This window comes from Propithecus coquereli, unplaced genomic scaffold, assembly GCF_000956105.1.
Source record: "Propithecus coquereli isolate 6110/MARCELLA unplaced genomic scaffold, Pcoq_1.0 Scaffold491, whole genome shotgun sequence".
Classification (NCBI taxonomy): domain Eukaryota; kingdom Metazoa; phylum Chordata; class Mammalia; order Primates; family Indriidae; genus Propithecus; species Propithecus coquereli.
The window spans coordinates 1,094,384-1,109,636 of record NW_012150741.1 but is presented as its reverse complement, the minus strand read 5'-3'; the positions used below and the strand labels follow the sequence as shown (position 1 = coordinate 1,109,636).

At 42.8% G+C, this 15,253-nt stretch overlaps 2 protein-coding genes across 2 annotated transcripts in view; both read left to right on the top strand.

The window, feature by feature from the left end:
* KLHL12 (kelch-like family member 12) overlaps positions 1 to 8,369 on the top strand; it is an 18,399-nt gene extending 10,030 nt beyond the window's left edge. The window contains exons 2-8 of the mRNA XM_012655950.1: positions 2,066 to 2,180; positions 3,137 to 3,243; positions 4,366 to 4,561; positions 5,045 to 5,203; positions 5,516 to 5,614; positions 6,446 to 6,632; positions 6,812 to 8,369. Of these exons, the coding sequence (XP_012511404.1) occupies positions 2,066 to 2,180; positions 3,137 to 3,243; positions 4,366 to 4,561; positions 5,045 to 5,203; positions 5,516 to 5,614; positions 6,446 to 6,632; positions 6,812 to 6,938 (990 nt within the window). The 3' untranslated portion in view covers positions 6,939 to 8,369. The remainder of the gene's footprint in view (positions 1 to 2,065; positions 2,181 to 3,136; positions 3,244 to 4,365; positions 4,562 to 5,044; positions 5,204 to 5,515; positions 5,615 to 6,445; positions 6,633 to 6,811) is intronic.
* Positions 8,370 to 11,014: 2,645 nt separating this feature from the next.
* The window catches only part of RABIF (RAB interacting factor), a 6,706-nt gene continuing 2,467 nt past the window's right edge, over positions 11,015 to 15,253 (top strand). The window contains exon 1 of the mRNA XM_012655912.1: positions 11,015 to 11,296. Within this exon, the coding sequence (XP_012511366.1) occupies positions 11,171 to 11,296 (126 nt within the window). The 5' untranslated portion in view covers positions 11,015 to 11,170. The remainder of the gene's footprint in view (positions 11,297 to 15,253) is intronic.

Below are 15,253 nucleotides of genomic sequence, written 5' to 3'. Positions count from 1 at the left end.
CCTCAAACTCATGGACTCAAGCAGTCCTCCTGCCTCAGCGTCCCCGAGTAGCTGGGACTACAGGCATGTGCCACCATGCCCGGCTAATTTTTCTATTTTTAGAGGAGATGGGGTCTTGCTCTTGCTCTTGCTCTTGCTCAGGCTGGTCTTGAATTCCTGAGTTCAAGCCATCCTCCTGCCTTGGCCTCACCAGAGTGCTGGGATTACAGGCATGAGCCACCACGCCCGGCCCCCAGTTATATTTCTCAGAAAAGTTCATTGCTTGGCAAGTCAGGCTCCTGACACAAATGAAAATCTATGGTTTAATTTTGTGTTTTGTGTTTTTGTTTTATGTGCCCCTAAGTGTTTTATGTAAACATCAGATGATAAACTTTGTCTCCTTCCCCATTGAACATAAATTGTTCCCAGTTGCCCTGAAAAACAGCCAAAGATGCTTTGCTTAGCAAGCCTCTTTATTTTTGACCTCTAATGAAGCCAGCATGATAGTAGTTTGATGCATTTTGTTGTCAACTTTGGTCATATCATGTTGCGTTTATTTATAAAAGTGTTTCTCCAACTTAAGTTCTTCGTAATATGTTTTCATAATTTTTACCATATATACCACCTGTGTTACCTGGACTGTGCTTTAGGGGAACAATGCTTTATAACATGTAGGTAAGGCTCAGGTCAGTGAATGAGATCCTCTTGGTTGGCCCAGTCCTAGATCTCTTTGGGAGTTAACTTTGAACACGGTTTTTCAGTTGTTCACGTTAGAAAAGTTGCAGGCTGGTTAATGTCACATCTCAAACTCTTTTTCTTCTATTTATAATTTCTTTCTTACAACCCATCAGCATACCCTTTGTGTCTAGTTGTTTTTGGTTTTTTTCTGTTCTTTTTTCTTTTTTATACCATATGCCTTTCAACCCACAGTTGTTTATACTGTGGTTAAGAGCACAGACTCTGGAGCCAGACTCAGGGAGCTGAAATCCCAAATTCACCGCTTACTATGTGAACCTTAGCCAGATAGATGACTTAATATAATTGCACCTCAGCCTTCTTATCTGTGAAACAGAGATGATGATAGGACCTACCTCATAGGTTGCTGTCAGTATTAAATAAGTTAGTATGTAAAAGCTTTTAGAATTATGTCTTACATATATTTACTAGTATTGTTTATATTCCTTTCCAATTCATCCCGAAAATGTCAGGTTAATAGTTGTGTTATGTAATTTGAGCTTATATCAGTTAGGGTCCCAACAGGAAACAGGTGACATGCTCAAAATAGGACAATTTGAGGAGGGTTTATTTTTAAAGGAGCTGCTTACAAAGATGCGAGTGTAGAGAAACAACAAAAGACAGTGAAATAATCTGGATCTAGTATAGCCAAACTGTTAACCCCTAAACCTGAAGAAACAAGGTCAAGGAGTGGTTACCAGAACCTTAAAAGAAAGAGTCATGTAGAGTCACTGCCTTGAGAGGAGGCTTGACCTTTGGTTGGGCTGATCCCAACCAGAAGCCAGAGGGCATCGGAGCCCCATTGATGTAGCTCATATAGTCCAGTCTTCTGAGCCAGAGAGCAGAGTGGAGAAGGGCACAGAGTGACTCTGGGGAGGCAAATGAAAGATGTCCAGTACAGAACTCTCAGAAATGGACATGGGGATTATGCGCTGTGAACCTTGGGAAAATTATTCAGACAAGGTATACTTCTTTCTCTTACCCCAGAAAATAACAGAAGCCTTCTAGTTTTCTCTTAAAATTCTTATTAGTTACTATGTACTTGTATTTGCATAATCCCTGGAAAGATACACAAACTAATAAAAGTAATTACAGGTAAGTGCCAATGTAGACGGAGAATACTTCTCAATATATCTTCTGATTTTTGATCTGTGTGATATTTTATCTATTTTAAAAATCATTTCTGGAAACCCACAGCCTAGTTATTATTAATACAAGCAATACTCCTGAAATCACAGGGCTCTGGACCCTGGTTTTCTATATTGAGAAGTTAATTCTTCATGTGCCATTTGTGCTCTTACCGTATTGGAGGTAGACCCTGTGGCTCACTCTACTGTCTGCTGTGTTTCAGCCTTTTATCCGCTGTAGTTTACAGTGCAGGGATCTAGTTGATGAAGCGAAGAAGTTTCATCTGAGGCCTGAACTTCGGAGTCAGATGCAGGGCCCCAGGACAAGGGCTCGTCTAGGTAAGCTGGCATCTTGGCAAATGGGGACATTTTTCAACTACTTCTTACAGGAGGCTTAATTAGTTGAAAAAGACCTTCTGTAAGAAGTACAAAGACTCTGTTTTATATCTTTTATTGCGTCATCTCAATCCCTTTACCACTCTAAACATCACTTTACCACTCTAAACTTCCTTTCAAAGATATCTTCATCTATTTCATATAATTATTTGGACATTAAATGAGATAAAGTATAAAAGTATATTATAAATTGTGAAGTATCATGTAATATGTTACAGTTTTATTTCAATATATTTAGATCCTGTGAATTAGAGATTCTTTTGAGTGCCACGTAGTAAGTGGTATGCTCTACCCACCTCTCCCCTTCCCCTACGTGCTTTACCCATTCTGGTAGGAAAAGAGGAAGGAAAAGGAGCGCAACGTGGTAGGAAGTACAGGGGTTTTGGCAGTAACATGCAATCTAGGTTCCCAGTCATTTTACAGCCATAAAATGCCTGAACAACTCACACTGACACCTCTGTCTAAGTTCTGCTGTAGACATATAGTTACCAGAATGTTCACTGAGAAACTTTCAGCCAACAGGAAATGCTGTCAGTTCCCTGGGTTTTGTAGCATAATCTATTTCTTTCCTGTTTCTATGTCCCCAACCAGCACTGAAGCTGTCTGCTACTATGTTAGCCAAAGTCATCTCCGTAGGGTGAAACAGTTCAGTGGTATGTTCAGGTTTGCCTTCCACAGTTTTAATGTCCAGAAATTTAAATTTCAGAGACTCAAGAGCTAGAGCCTCAAGAAGAAATAACTTCCTATATTGGATAGCCTTATGATGTATCTCCTATTTCAGATCAATCTCTCCACAACATAAAACAAGATATTTTGAAACTATTTCTACTTAAACTTCCCTGTGAGTTACCCAGCCAGGGATGGGGAAGTAACCTATTTTTTCTTACCTTTGTCTTCAGGAGCCAATGAAGTGCTTCTGGTCGTTGGGGGCTTCGGAAGCCAGCAGTCTCCCATCGATGTGGTGGAAAAATATGACCCCAAGACTCAGGAGTGGAGCTTTTTGCCAGTAAATAATGGTGGAACCATTTGTTGGGAGGGAGCTTAAATGTCCTTGGTCCCGTACTCTAGATCCTAACTAATCCAGCCCTAAGAGTAGAAAAGCCTGGTAACAGTGTAATGTTTCTTACAATAGTGTTGTGTATACAGTAGGTACTCAGTAAACAGTTTCTGACTGTTTAGATTAGAAGATTAGATTTTAGAAATGTCAATACCTCTGCCAAATTCAGCTGCTCACTGCTATGTAGGTGCCTTTCTCTTTTTTTTTTTTGAAACAGGGTCTCACTCTGTTGCCCAGGCTAGAGTGCAGTGGCATCATTATAGCTCACTGCAACCTTAAACTCCTGAGCTCAAGTGATCCTCCTGCCTCAGCCTCCCAAGTGGGTGGGTCTACAGGTGCGTGCCACCATGCTTGGCTAATTTTTTTGTAGAGTCTGGGTCTTGCTATGTTGCTCAGGAAGGTCTCGAACTCCTGGCGTCAAGCAATCCTCCCACCTCAGCCTCCCAAAGTGCTGGGATTACGGGTGTGAGCCACCATGCCCTGCCTATTTAGGTGCCTTTCTAAGCTGTCTGTATAACTCCCAGAATCCTTCATTGGTCACACTATGTTTGACTGGACTCCGTGTCAAATTGTCGAATTGTGTTAAATTGAACTAGTGTCAGCTAAACTCAGAAGTTTGTATCCTTCTCCCCTCAGTAGGTCTCTATTTCAGTGCTAAATGAATAATAATAATTTCTGAGAAAATATGGAAATCCACTCCTGCTTTTTAGGGTGTTTCAATCCTGGCTCTTTTATTAGCAATGCAGGAATACTTTTCTACTTTGTGGAATAATATCTGTCACTTAAGCCTGGTACCTTATGGAAAGGAAAGGAGTCAGATGCTGGGAGTAGAAAGCCTTAGAAGGAGACAAATGTGCAGAAGGCTTGCATCTTTAAGAGCACCACAACAAGAATTTCATTCAGGAGGCAGCCAGTTGAGGGCCACTTGAGAATGAACCACTCAAGGAGGGTTCATGGTGACAGGTGAAGCAGCATACAGGTGTGTAGATAAAAACAGCAAGGAGAGCAAAAGGTAAGTCCCAAAACTTGCCTAACTGAAATTCTCTGTACCTCTTCTTTCCAAATCCGTAGAGCATCACTCGTAAGAGACGTTACGTAGCCTCAGTGTCCCTACATGACCGGATCTATGTAATTGGTGGCTATGATGGCCGTTCCCGCCTCAGTTCAGTGGAATGCCTGGATTACACAGCGGACGAGGATGGGGTCTGGTACTCTGTGGCCCCTATGAATGTCCGACGAGGCCTTGCTGGGGCCACCACCCTGGGAGGTAGGCTTGGTGTGCAGGGTAACGTTTCCATCTCTACTAAGGCTCGATCAGGGCTCTTATCTCTCCTCTTGTCTGGCAGGAGTATGAAATTTGAGGATAAACTTGTACGGTCAAATATACCTTTTGCTTTCGGAAGTATCAATGTTACAGAAGCTGATCAGTATTCATGTTTCAATACTAACTACAAAGTTGGTAAATCAAGTTCCAGTGGGCTGGGTGAGGAACTAGCACTAGTTGTTGTGTTTTTGCAAACTCCCATGTGGTCTTCGAATGATTTTAAAGATTTCATCTTACTCCATTCTTTTTAGATGTCTTAACTGTGCGGTCTTCCTTGTCTATAACACTTAATTGACTTATTCCATTTTAAAAAACACTTTGCTTTTACTCCCAGACATTTAAAGAACCTGTAGGGAATTTGTAGAGAAAAGAATTCTTAGAAATCTTTCATTCTTTAATAGTTTGTGATTTGTTCATTCTGAGCAGATATGATCTATGTCTCTGGAGGCTTTGATGGAAGCAGGCGTCACACCAGTATGGAGCGATATGACCCCAACATTGACCAGTGGAGCATGCTGGGAGACATGCAGACAGCCCGGGAAGGCGCCGGACTAGTAGTGGCCAGTGGAGTGATCTACTGTCTAGGTATTGAGTCTGGGTTGCTGGAATGGGAGAGAACTCAAGAGACTGGGTGGGAATCCTTTTTTATCAAAATTAGTTAAGTTCATAGACTTTCTTCAACAAAAACCCTTGTCCATTTCAATATATTTTCCATTAAGCGGGATTATCTTCTTCTTGTAAGCAGAAAGTAGGGTACTGTCAGATTTCTCTCTGGGTTATTAAGGAACTCTTGTGGGAGAATTGAAACTAAAAAAAATTAGAGCACTCAAAGGCCAACTTGGAATGGGCATGAGGATTTACCACTCGTTCTGGAATAGTCTCTACTTTGTCTTTTAGGAGGATATGATGGCTTGAATATCTTAAATTCAGTCGAGAAATACGATCCCCATACAGGACACTGGACCAATGTTACACCAATGGCCACCAAGCGTTCTGGTAAGACCACATCTGAGTGAGGGGACAACAGACAGTGCTGTCAAATCTTTCCCTGTGTAACGGTGGTGCAGTCACAGGACAGGATATCAATAAGTCAGACTTACAGTTCTGCTTCACTGTAGGCTTATGAGTCAGATTCCATTCCCCTGTTTGCCTCTCTTTTCTCTAAATATTAGGATAAAGACAGCTTAAACTTTCAACTAAATTATAAATTTGAGATAAAAAGCCTTCATGTCTTTGTTCTCTCCCTGCATTTTAGAATATCTAGTACAATTTTGTCTATGTAGTACATGTACAAATATTTGTTAAATAAAATCTCTAGTGCATAATAGCAGAAGAGGAGCTGTTTACCTTCTCCGAGAGCTTTTTGAGGTGGCGTAGGCTGGGATGTAGGAAAGGAGCAAACACTGTGCCATTCTAGTTTATTCTCTCTAGGTAAAAATTGCTCTGGAACCATAGTCACAACTCCTTTCCTCCTTCCACTTTTACTGCTTTTTATTTTTTACTTACTTCTTTTTCCCTAATGAATAGGGTTGGGCTTTCTGAGTTAATGAAAGTAAAGAAGTTTCTAACAAGTTATATGGGGCAGGAAAAAAAAAAAGTAAAAAAGAGAACCATTTCTATTTTTCTTTTATCATTTCAAGTCCTAGCCAAAGGATTTACAGATAGAATAACCTGTGCTGGACTAGATTATTCTAGGCCCACCTGGGCCCGGGCATATTCCTCATCTACCCTAGAATTCAGCTAGCCGTTAGTGACTGATGTTTTGTTTCAAGGATTCTGATCCCAGGCTTAGTACCATTCATTTGCTAATAGCTTCTTTTTGCCCAGGTGCAGGAGTAGCCCTGCTGAATGACCATATTTATGTGGTGGGGGGATTCGATGGTACAGCCCACCTTTCTTCTGTTGAAGCATACAACATTCGCACCGATTCCTGGACAACTGTCACTAGTATGACCACTCCACGATGCTACGTAGGGGCCACAGTGCTTCGGGGAAGACTCTATGCAATTGCAGGGTACGGATTTAGAAACCAGGCCAGACTCATCATGTATCCAGGGCAAGAGTTTATGTGATCCCATTCTCATTTTTGGGTGGAGACAGGGTTTGGGTAGGGGGAGACGTCTCCAGTGGCATCTTTGATGAAGAACTTGTATGGAAAGGAATAGAAAGCTCATTTCTTTCTTTCCCACTCAGATATGATGGTAATTCCCTGCTGAGCAGTATTGAGTGCTATGACCCTATCATCGACAGCTGGGAAGTGGTGACATCCATGGGAACCCAGCGCTGTGATGCTGGTGTGTGTGTTCTCCGAGAGAAGTGACCATTGTTGGAACACCATCCAGAGCTTGTGACCAGTCCAAAGGACAGTTTGTGGGAGAATCAAGGATCCTTTTCAGAATGTTTGTTTCTCACTCTGTGCACAGAGTGATTATAGGCACCGGTGCAGTGATGATTGTACTTATTTGACACACACTCCCCTTTGTGCTGGTTGTTGTCCCCGAGAAGGGTGGGTGACAGATATCCAAGGGAAGAGAACGCACACTGAATGGATGTCAGAAACCAGACACCTCTCCCTCTGGTTTGGAGAGCACTTTCTTGTCATTTCTAACTACCATGTGCTTGGGAAGCTATACATAAGTTATGCCTCATATATTGCAGACAACTAAGGTGAGTGTGGCCTACTAGATGTGGGCAATATCCAGGCTAGATAATTAGAAGGATACCAACTTGAGTAAGTTTGGTAAAATCCAAGTGTTTTTGTTTTTTTCTAGGAACAAATATTCTAATCTACAGGTAGGTAGGGGCAACACAGTTTCATTCTGGAGGAAAACAAAAGGGAGAGCCCTAACAAAACTTTGGGGACCAGGGAGAGAGATTCATGTGACACTCCCTTGGGGGGGCAGGGTTGGTATATCAGAACTGAGGTTGGGGTAAGTGAAGTAAACTGAATTTAATGGAATGTGAGTGAACCTCAAACACCACTGAAGTATAACCTGGAAGACTGAAAAAGGTATATTATTTGAAGGACTTTTTATTTCCCCAAGGTCTTTGTAGAGTGTCGAGCATCTTGGCACTGGAGACTGAGAAAATAACAGTGAACAAATGTTGGGATAAGAGGAGATGGCATAAATGTGGGCGTTCAGTATACCTGGGGATGAATTAGAAGTACCTGTGATTTTACAATCGTCTTATTCTCTGCCAGGGCTCATCTAGCCATGGCAATGTTTGCTCGGAATGGGTGAAAGACTTTCTGTGTTGAATCAAATACTACTACACTATTACTGTTACACTTCCACGTTATTTATTTGGGGATGGGTTGGGGGTGGCAGCAGCCTAGGAGTTCAGCTACCTGATTACTGCCCCATTCTTTTAAGGGCACACTTCTGCTAAGGAGTGGTTTTTACTGCTGTGTTTGGTACATTTAGTCTTTTTCCTGCTATAAGTGTCCCTTACCTGTCCTTAGAGTGGATTTTATTCATCTCAGAATAGTCAACAACAACCAAGCTTCTTTTGTTAGTTCCAGTACCTCTGCTATCAACATTTCTGAGCTACCAGTCAAGGCTTGTCTGTGTCATGGAGTGAAATTCTTGTTTTATGGGTACTGGGAGTGTGGGGATATGATAATCTAAACAAGGATGCACTTTCCCTTTGTTCTGAAATTCCATTTTTTCCTCTTACCCTGAATTGTATTGACCTACAGAATTAATTTCCTTTGTATTTTTTTAAGAAAATATTAAAAATCAACTGTCTCGAATGCCTTTAAGAGTGTTTGTGGCTAACCAGCACTGCCTTAGCAGACATTTTACGGGACAGGATACAAGGATCAGCTTTAGATCCCATCTCTTCAACATGTTTACCTTGTGGGTTTACCAACTAGTTCTACTGTTTCTCTGTTAGACACAGGTAAGAGGTAGGCACTTTACTGTTTTGTGAAAGGGCTATATATGCAAAGTAACCTCCAAATGCAGAAGGAGCCAAATAACCAAAGAATGAGGCAGACAAATCCACTTTGTCGGTAAAGAGCGATTTATTGGGGAACTTATGGGCAGTAGCATGGTCTTAGTCTTCCACAAGACAGGTAGATCTCTGTGCTGTTACTTCCCAGACCCATGGCTTATGTAAGAAAAGGGTATATGTGCTCTGTAGGAATGTGCAGGACAGAGTTGACCTTCCAGGAAAAGAGTATGCTATGTACATCATTGCCTGTAATTTGTGTGATAGCATCAAGGTTGTTTTGACCTAAGGACAGGATTTACAGTAAGTCTGCACTCTTACACAAGGAACAGTAGATAAAGTGGAAATTTTAGAGGCATTCTCTAAACTGGAGTTAATCAAAGTTAATATGGTGCATTAGCATCCAAAACGGAGTTACTTTAGCCTCCACATTTATCACTATGGAGATTCTCGTCAATAAAATGTTTACCTGAATTTGTCATATTCATAGGTCCTTCTCACACTTGGAGTTACTTAAAAACCAAAGGGAAGGATAAAGAGACCATCTTGAGCTCATCTAGCACCCACTTGAATTTTCGAGCTTCAGTCACCCCCAGTCCCTTTTCCATTTGCTTCAATTTATGGCACATGATATAAACAGCTACGCAGAAGGCCTGCAAAATTGTAAAAATCCTGATGCTCCCAGAGCAAAAGGAAGCAGGAACCACAAGAGGAAGTTATTTTCACTAAAGGTGCCTGCCAACATTTCTTTAGTAGATGTCTGCTAATTAAACCACAGCCTATGAAACGTGCTCATTCTATCTCAGGAAGAGATACAGGGGAAGTCGAGGGAGAGGTAGAGAAGTGGGGGTAAAGGGCTGATGGTTCTTAGTCTGTCTTCAGTGCTGACTTCCGAGTTTCAGACCAAATTTACAGATAGTTCCTATACTGCAGCCACAACTGAATACTCTGCAGAAAGTTAACATGTTACACTTGTAGCTCTTTTTTCACTCTCTTCCCAATCTTACACACTTTCATATGTTCACATACATACACAGAGATTAGGAAGCACCAAATTAGGTGGTTCCTTCTGTCTTTCTAGGAAAGCTATCATTTATCTTGTGTCACCCCCATCACAATACTAATACATCCAATTAGTTTCTAAGTTATATGCAATTTTACCTTTAACTGTTCCAAATCTATTCCCCTATCTTTACTCTCTCTGCTACCAGATAATTTAAGCCTTTGTCTCTTGGCTGTACTCATGAGGTAATAGCCTCCAGATATCCTTACTTCTGCTCTTTTTCCTCTCTTCCAATCTAGCCTCTCCACTTCGTTCCATCAGTTATCTTTCTAAAGCATAGATAGGATCTTTACAGTACTACTTAACAGCAGATATTCAGTAAATATTGAGCTGTTAGGCCACTGTTATAAATGTCAAATTCCTTAGCATGACATTAGACCTATGATGATCTACTTTTCAAAAATTATTTTATTTTTGCAATAGGGTCTGGCTATGTTGCCCAGGCTGGTCTTGCACTCGTGACCTCAAGGGATCCTGCCTGTGTCAGGCTCCAGAGTAGCTGAGACTACAGGCAATTGCCACTGTGGCCAGCTGTGATTTACCTTTCTGATCTTACCTACCTACCTCTAATACTGCCTCTTTCCTCAGGCATAATCTGGTTCAGCCACAAATTTAGTCTACTAACCATTCCTAAACTTGTTCTCACCTTTGTTCATATATAAATACTATATAGTTAAGTATTACAATAACTAAGAGCAGTGGCTTTAAGCTGCACCTGGATTTATGGGCCCTGGAATGTTACCCTTTTGATCTTTATTGTCCTCGTTTCGTTTTGTGATGATTTAGTAAGGGTTTGTTTTTGTTTTTAGGAGACAGAGTCTTGCTCTGTCACCCAGGCTGGAGTGCAGTGGCACGATCATAACTCACAGCAACCTTAAACTCCTGGCCTCACGCACTCCTCCCGCTTCATCTCCCCAAAATGCTGGGATTACAGGCGGTGCGCCACCGCGCCCAGCCTATTTAATAAATTGCTAAAAGCGCTTCAAAACAATGTTTTGCTGCATCATAAATCGTCACCATGATTAGGACAGAGACCAACAATTAAAGCTTCCGGGCATCTTTTTGCAATACCAAAAAGGTTCATGCTGTTCTAAGCAGTTTCCTGATAGAGGAAGCTGTAGCCATAACTTGCTGATGGGGAGTCCGACCCAGAGTCCCTTCACGTTGCCCCCAGTAATGTCCCCATTCATTTAGGAAACTAAATTCGAATCTCAGAAAACTAAACAGTAAGGTCAACCTTAATGACGTATTTGTTTAGGTCTAAATATTAGTGACCAGGTAGGTAAGGAGATTTGTCACTGGCGCCAGGGACTGACCCTGTCACAAAGCCTGCCCACACCTACCCGCTCAGGTTAGGCAATGAAGGAAGGCGCTTGCGCAGTAGAGTCCAGAGCGGGGCAGCGGACGCCTGCGCGGAGAGGGCGTGGTCGTCCTCCCGCCCCGCCCCTGTCTAGCCGCGCCAGCGCAGTGGAGAAAGAGCGAGCAGAGGCGGCGCCTGCGCGGTCGTGGCCCAGGAGGCTGTGGCGGTAGCGGCGATGGAACAAGCGGAGGAACTGAGCGAGTTAGTGTCAGCCGAGGGCCGGAACCGGAAAGCGGTGCTGTGCCAACGTTGCGGCTCCCGGGTGCTGCAGCCAGGGACTGCTCTCTTCTCCCGTCGACAGGTAGGGAGGCAGGCCAGGGGCCCTTTACACCCGCGCGCTCTCCCAGAGGGGCCGCGTCGGCAGGAGTCGGGGTCCGGGTTCCTCCACCTCCGGAGACCGCGCCCCGCCTTGCGTGGTCGTCAGGCTCCGCCCCTGGGGCGCGCTCGGTGAAGCTCCGCCCCTGAGGCCGGCCGGGGTTGCGGGGACCGGACAGCAGGAGCCCTTCGGTGCGGTCACAGCCGTCTCGGCCCTTCGCCCCAGGCGGGGCCGCTGGAGGGCTCCTCGGCGCGTCCCCTGGCCGTCGTCCGGGCCGCCGCACCTGGGGCCGCAGCTCCGCGCGCACCTGGAGGGGAGGCGCCCCCTGCCCGGTGCTTCCCGCCGCTCCGCGGGGCGGCGAGACCGGCAGGTGTACGCGTCAGCCGCCGCCCCGGTGTTGCCCGGGGGCGCGGGAGTGTCATTTGATTACTGTCCCACACCAAACCCCCAGCCACCATCCTTAATTCACCGTCTCATTTTTGGCAGGCGCCTGTCTGCCCCACAAAGGAGCCCCAGAAACAGCTTTGGTGTAGAGGACGTGACGGAATAATAACTCCTGTAACTACACCCTTTACCAAGGCACTGGAAGCCAGAGTTTTCCAGATGAATCATATTTCAAGTGGGATGGCTATCTGAAGTCCTGGAAATAAATTTCGAAGGAAAACTTAATTTTTTTTCTTCAAGTTAGGAATTTTAATACTCTTCCTACCACCATCACCTCAAGTGAGAAGAATTTTATTTTGGTAAACTTTTATTGTAAGTGTAACATACCCGACAGGAAAGTGCTAAGTATAATGCGATTTCAACCATGTGCTTATCCTATCACTCAAAGTTATTTCCAAAAATATACAGATCATTTTATTTCGTGTGGTTGAACAGATGGTGAAGTGTAATGTCCCAGATAGGAGCAAGAAGCACTTATTTCTCCAAAATAGTGCTTTTCCTAAAAGAGGGGGGAAAAAGAAAAAGTATCTTTCTTGTTTTGTGAGGGTTCTGATGATTTTTAGTCTTAAGATTAGTGGAGCTCCACCTGTTCTCTTGATAAGACTTCCAAGGATTGGGAGTAGAGTTCTCAATTTGTTTTACCAAGTTAGTGGCATTATGAAGTAGTGGAGAGAACATGGATCTTGGAACTAAACATACATGTAACTGATTCCTGACCTAATCATTCATTAACATTGGAAGAGTTATTTAACCTCCATGGGCTTCAGGTTGCTCATTCTGTAAAATGAAGATGGTGATGTAGGGAAGAATTTGTGTGAAAGCACGTAGCACTGTGCCTAGTGCAAGTTAACCTAATACAGGTATATAGTAACCCAGTGTAGGTTATGCCCATACTCCTTTCCCAGGGCAAGGTTTTGTCTACTTTTATGAACTAGCAGAAATTAGGAGACTGTACAGGAGTTTATAGTTTGTTTTTAAATTTTCTTTTTGATACATAGAACACATAGTGATCACATAAGGGTAATTAGGATATCCATCATCTTGAACTATTTTTAAATTCTTAATTCTTATTTGATATTATTTTAAACTGATTTTGCCAAAAAATTGTGTGACCAAACTAAATTACACGTTATGTTTCTTAACTAACAAAGTGGCTTCCATTCTAGAAGGGGACCTAGAAATTTTTTGGTTTTTATATGTTTTAAATTTTTTCCCTTTTTACAAAGAAATAAAGAAGTTTTTTGGGTAATGTTGCAGACAAAAAAAAAAAGTTTTTTTCTTTTCTTTTCTTTCCTTCTTTGTTTTTTTTAATCATATTGAAAGATTCCTATCCTATCCCTTTCCCTGGACTCTAACAACTCAACTTTGATCCAACCCTTTATTTCAGCTTGAATTTTTTTCTCCTTTCTTTCCACAAATACTAATTTCGACAAAAATATAACTTGGACATGATGTAAACAGAGAGTTTTTAAAAATCTCATGGAATATTCTGACTAGTTATTACCCCCACCCCTGCTATGTGTCATATACTTCAAGGGGGGGAAAAAAAGTCCCTGCCCTTACAGAGAACAGGCAACTTCAGGGGCACTGAACTCCTTCACTGAACCCGCTAAAGCTTTGGGGTAGGTCTTTTTTGTCATAACCCTGAAATATTACAGAGAAGCCACCATCAGGACAATTATAGCAAGGCTATTACTCATCTCTGCAGGTGTTAAAGGAGGTCTCCCAGCCATTAAATAAACCTGGAGAGATGCAGGATGTAAGGAGTTCTGGTCAGAGGTGGCCCATAGCATTCTCTCTCACTTCATCCAGTGGAATAGCCTGGTATAGTCTCCAGATGGAAACAATTCGAGGACTAGACTGCCACTGGTACCATTGAATGAGATGATCTAGGACCTAGTGATGACTGTATCTTATGTGTATTACATTATACAGTTCTTTAAAGCAGTATATTTCTCAACCGGGGAACAGTGCCTCCCAGAAGACATTTAGCAGTGTCTGGACATTTTGGGTTGTCAGATTTAGGGAGGTGTGCTCCTGGCATCTAGTAGGTAGAAACCAGGGACTAAATATCCTATAGTGTACAAGACAGCCCCCCACAACAAAGAATTCTCCAGCCCCAAAGGTCAATATTGCACCCAGATTGAGAAACCCTGGCCTAAAGACGACAAAGCACTCTCACATCTGTCATCTCAGTTGACGTTATGGAACTATTTGCATTATTTGCTGTTTATATCACTAGACTGTTAGGTACTGTGTCTTGTCCACATCTGTATCTCCTATATCTAGACTATGCATATATGTGAGAACTTAGTAAATATTTAAATAAATGAATGAATAAAAGCTACAAGTCCAGTATAAATAATGGGTTAGCCTGGATAAAATAGATCAGTGTGTTTAGTTGGCACCGTTACTCCACTATTTGTGCAGCATGTGATTCGTGTTCTTTTTAAGTCATAAAATTGGTTTCACGTATAAAACGTTCATACCCTGGAACTCGGTACATCTCAAAATCTTACCTAAAGTTTATGGTGGAGGAAATGATAATTAAGCTGAGTAGAGTCAGGGTGAGTAGCAGTGTGATGTTTCATAGTGGTGAGAGAAAGTACAGTATGTTTGAAGAATTGAAAAGTTCAACTTGGCCAGAACATAGAGTGTGATAAGACAAGAAATGAAGCTGAGATGAAGTTAAGATGATTGGACTAGAGGACGTAAGGGAGCTATTGGGATGAATCCTCTCCGCAGGGGTAGAAACTCATGATTTGGGATAGGATATGGCATCAAAGGGAAGACAGAGCCAGGTGCCAGTCAGCTGTGGATAGGGAAGAATGACCAGAGCTTCCTCAGATGACCCTGAGGTGTCGCCAGGTGGCAGGAACCTTAAAGGAGCAATAGTGTTAGGTTAGGAAGGGAGGAGTAATAATTTGGGAGCTGAAGTTTTACAGCCTCCTCAGACTCTCGCTGACACCCAGATGTCTGCGGTCCTCAGTTACCTCTTGCAACTCCCCCTCCTCCCGTTAACATAAAAAGGGGCCTAAAGTTCATACTAACTTAAGATGGTTCTTTAGGACTGTGGTCACCCTTGTCCCTGAGGCCACATCAGAGGAATAAGGACAAGTGGTTTGAGGAAAAGGAAAGAGAAGTTTATTAATTTGCTGGCAAATGAGGAGGATGGCAGACTCGCATCTTAAAGTACCATCCTCCTATCTATAAGCAGAAATACAGAAAAAAACCCTAAATGGGGGGATTTCAGCTTCAGGCTATTGCTGTTTAACTGTAGTTGATGGTCCTGATCAACCCCATCTCCAAGGAAGACAGTGTCTGCTGGGACAATTCCATTGAGCCATCTCCTGTGGTACAAAAAACGAACACTCCCCTGCCCTTCCGATTACTGCCCTTGGGCAGGGTTGCAGGTTTTAAAACATTTTACCCTTTTTCAGGCCGTTCCCCCTGTTACAGGTGCAGTGTGGCAGGATCCCCCATCTTGGAAAAAAAAAA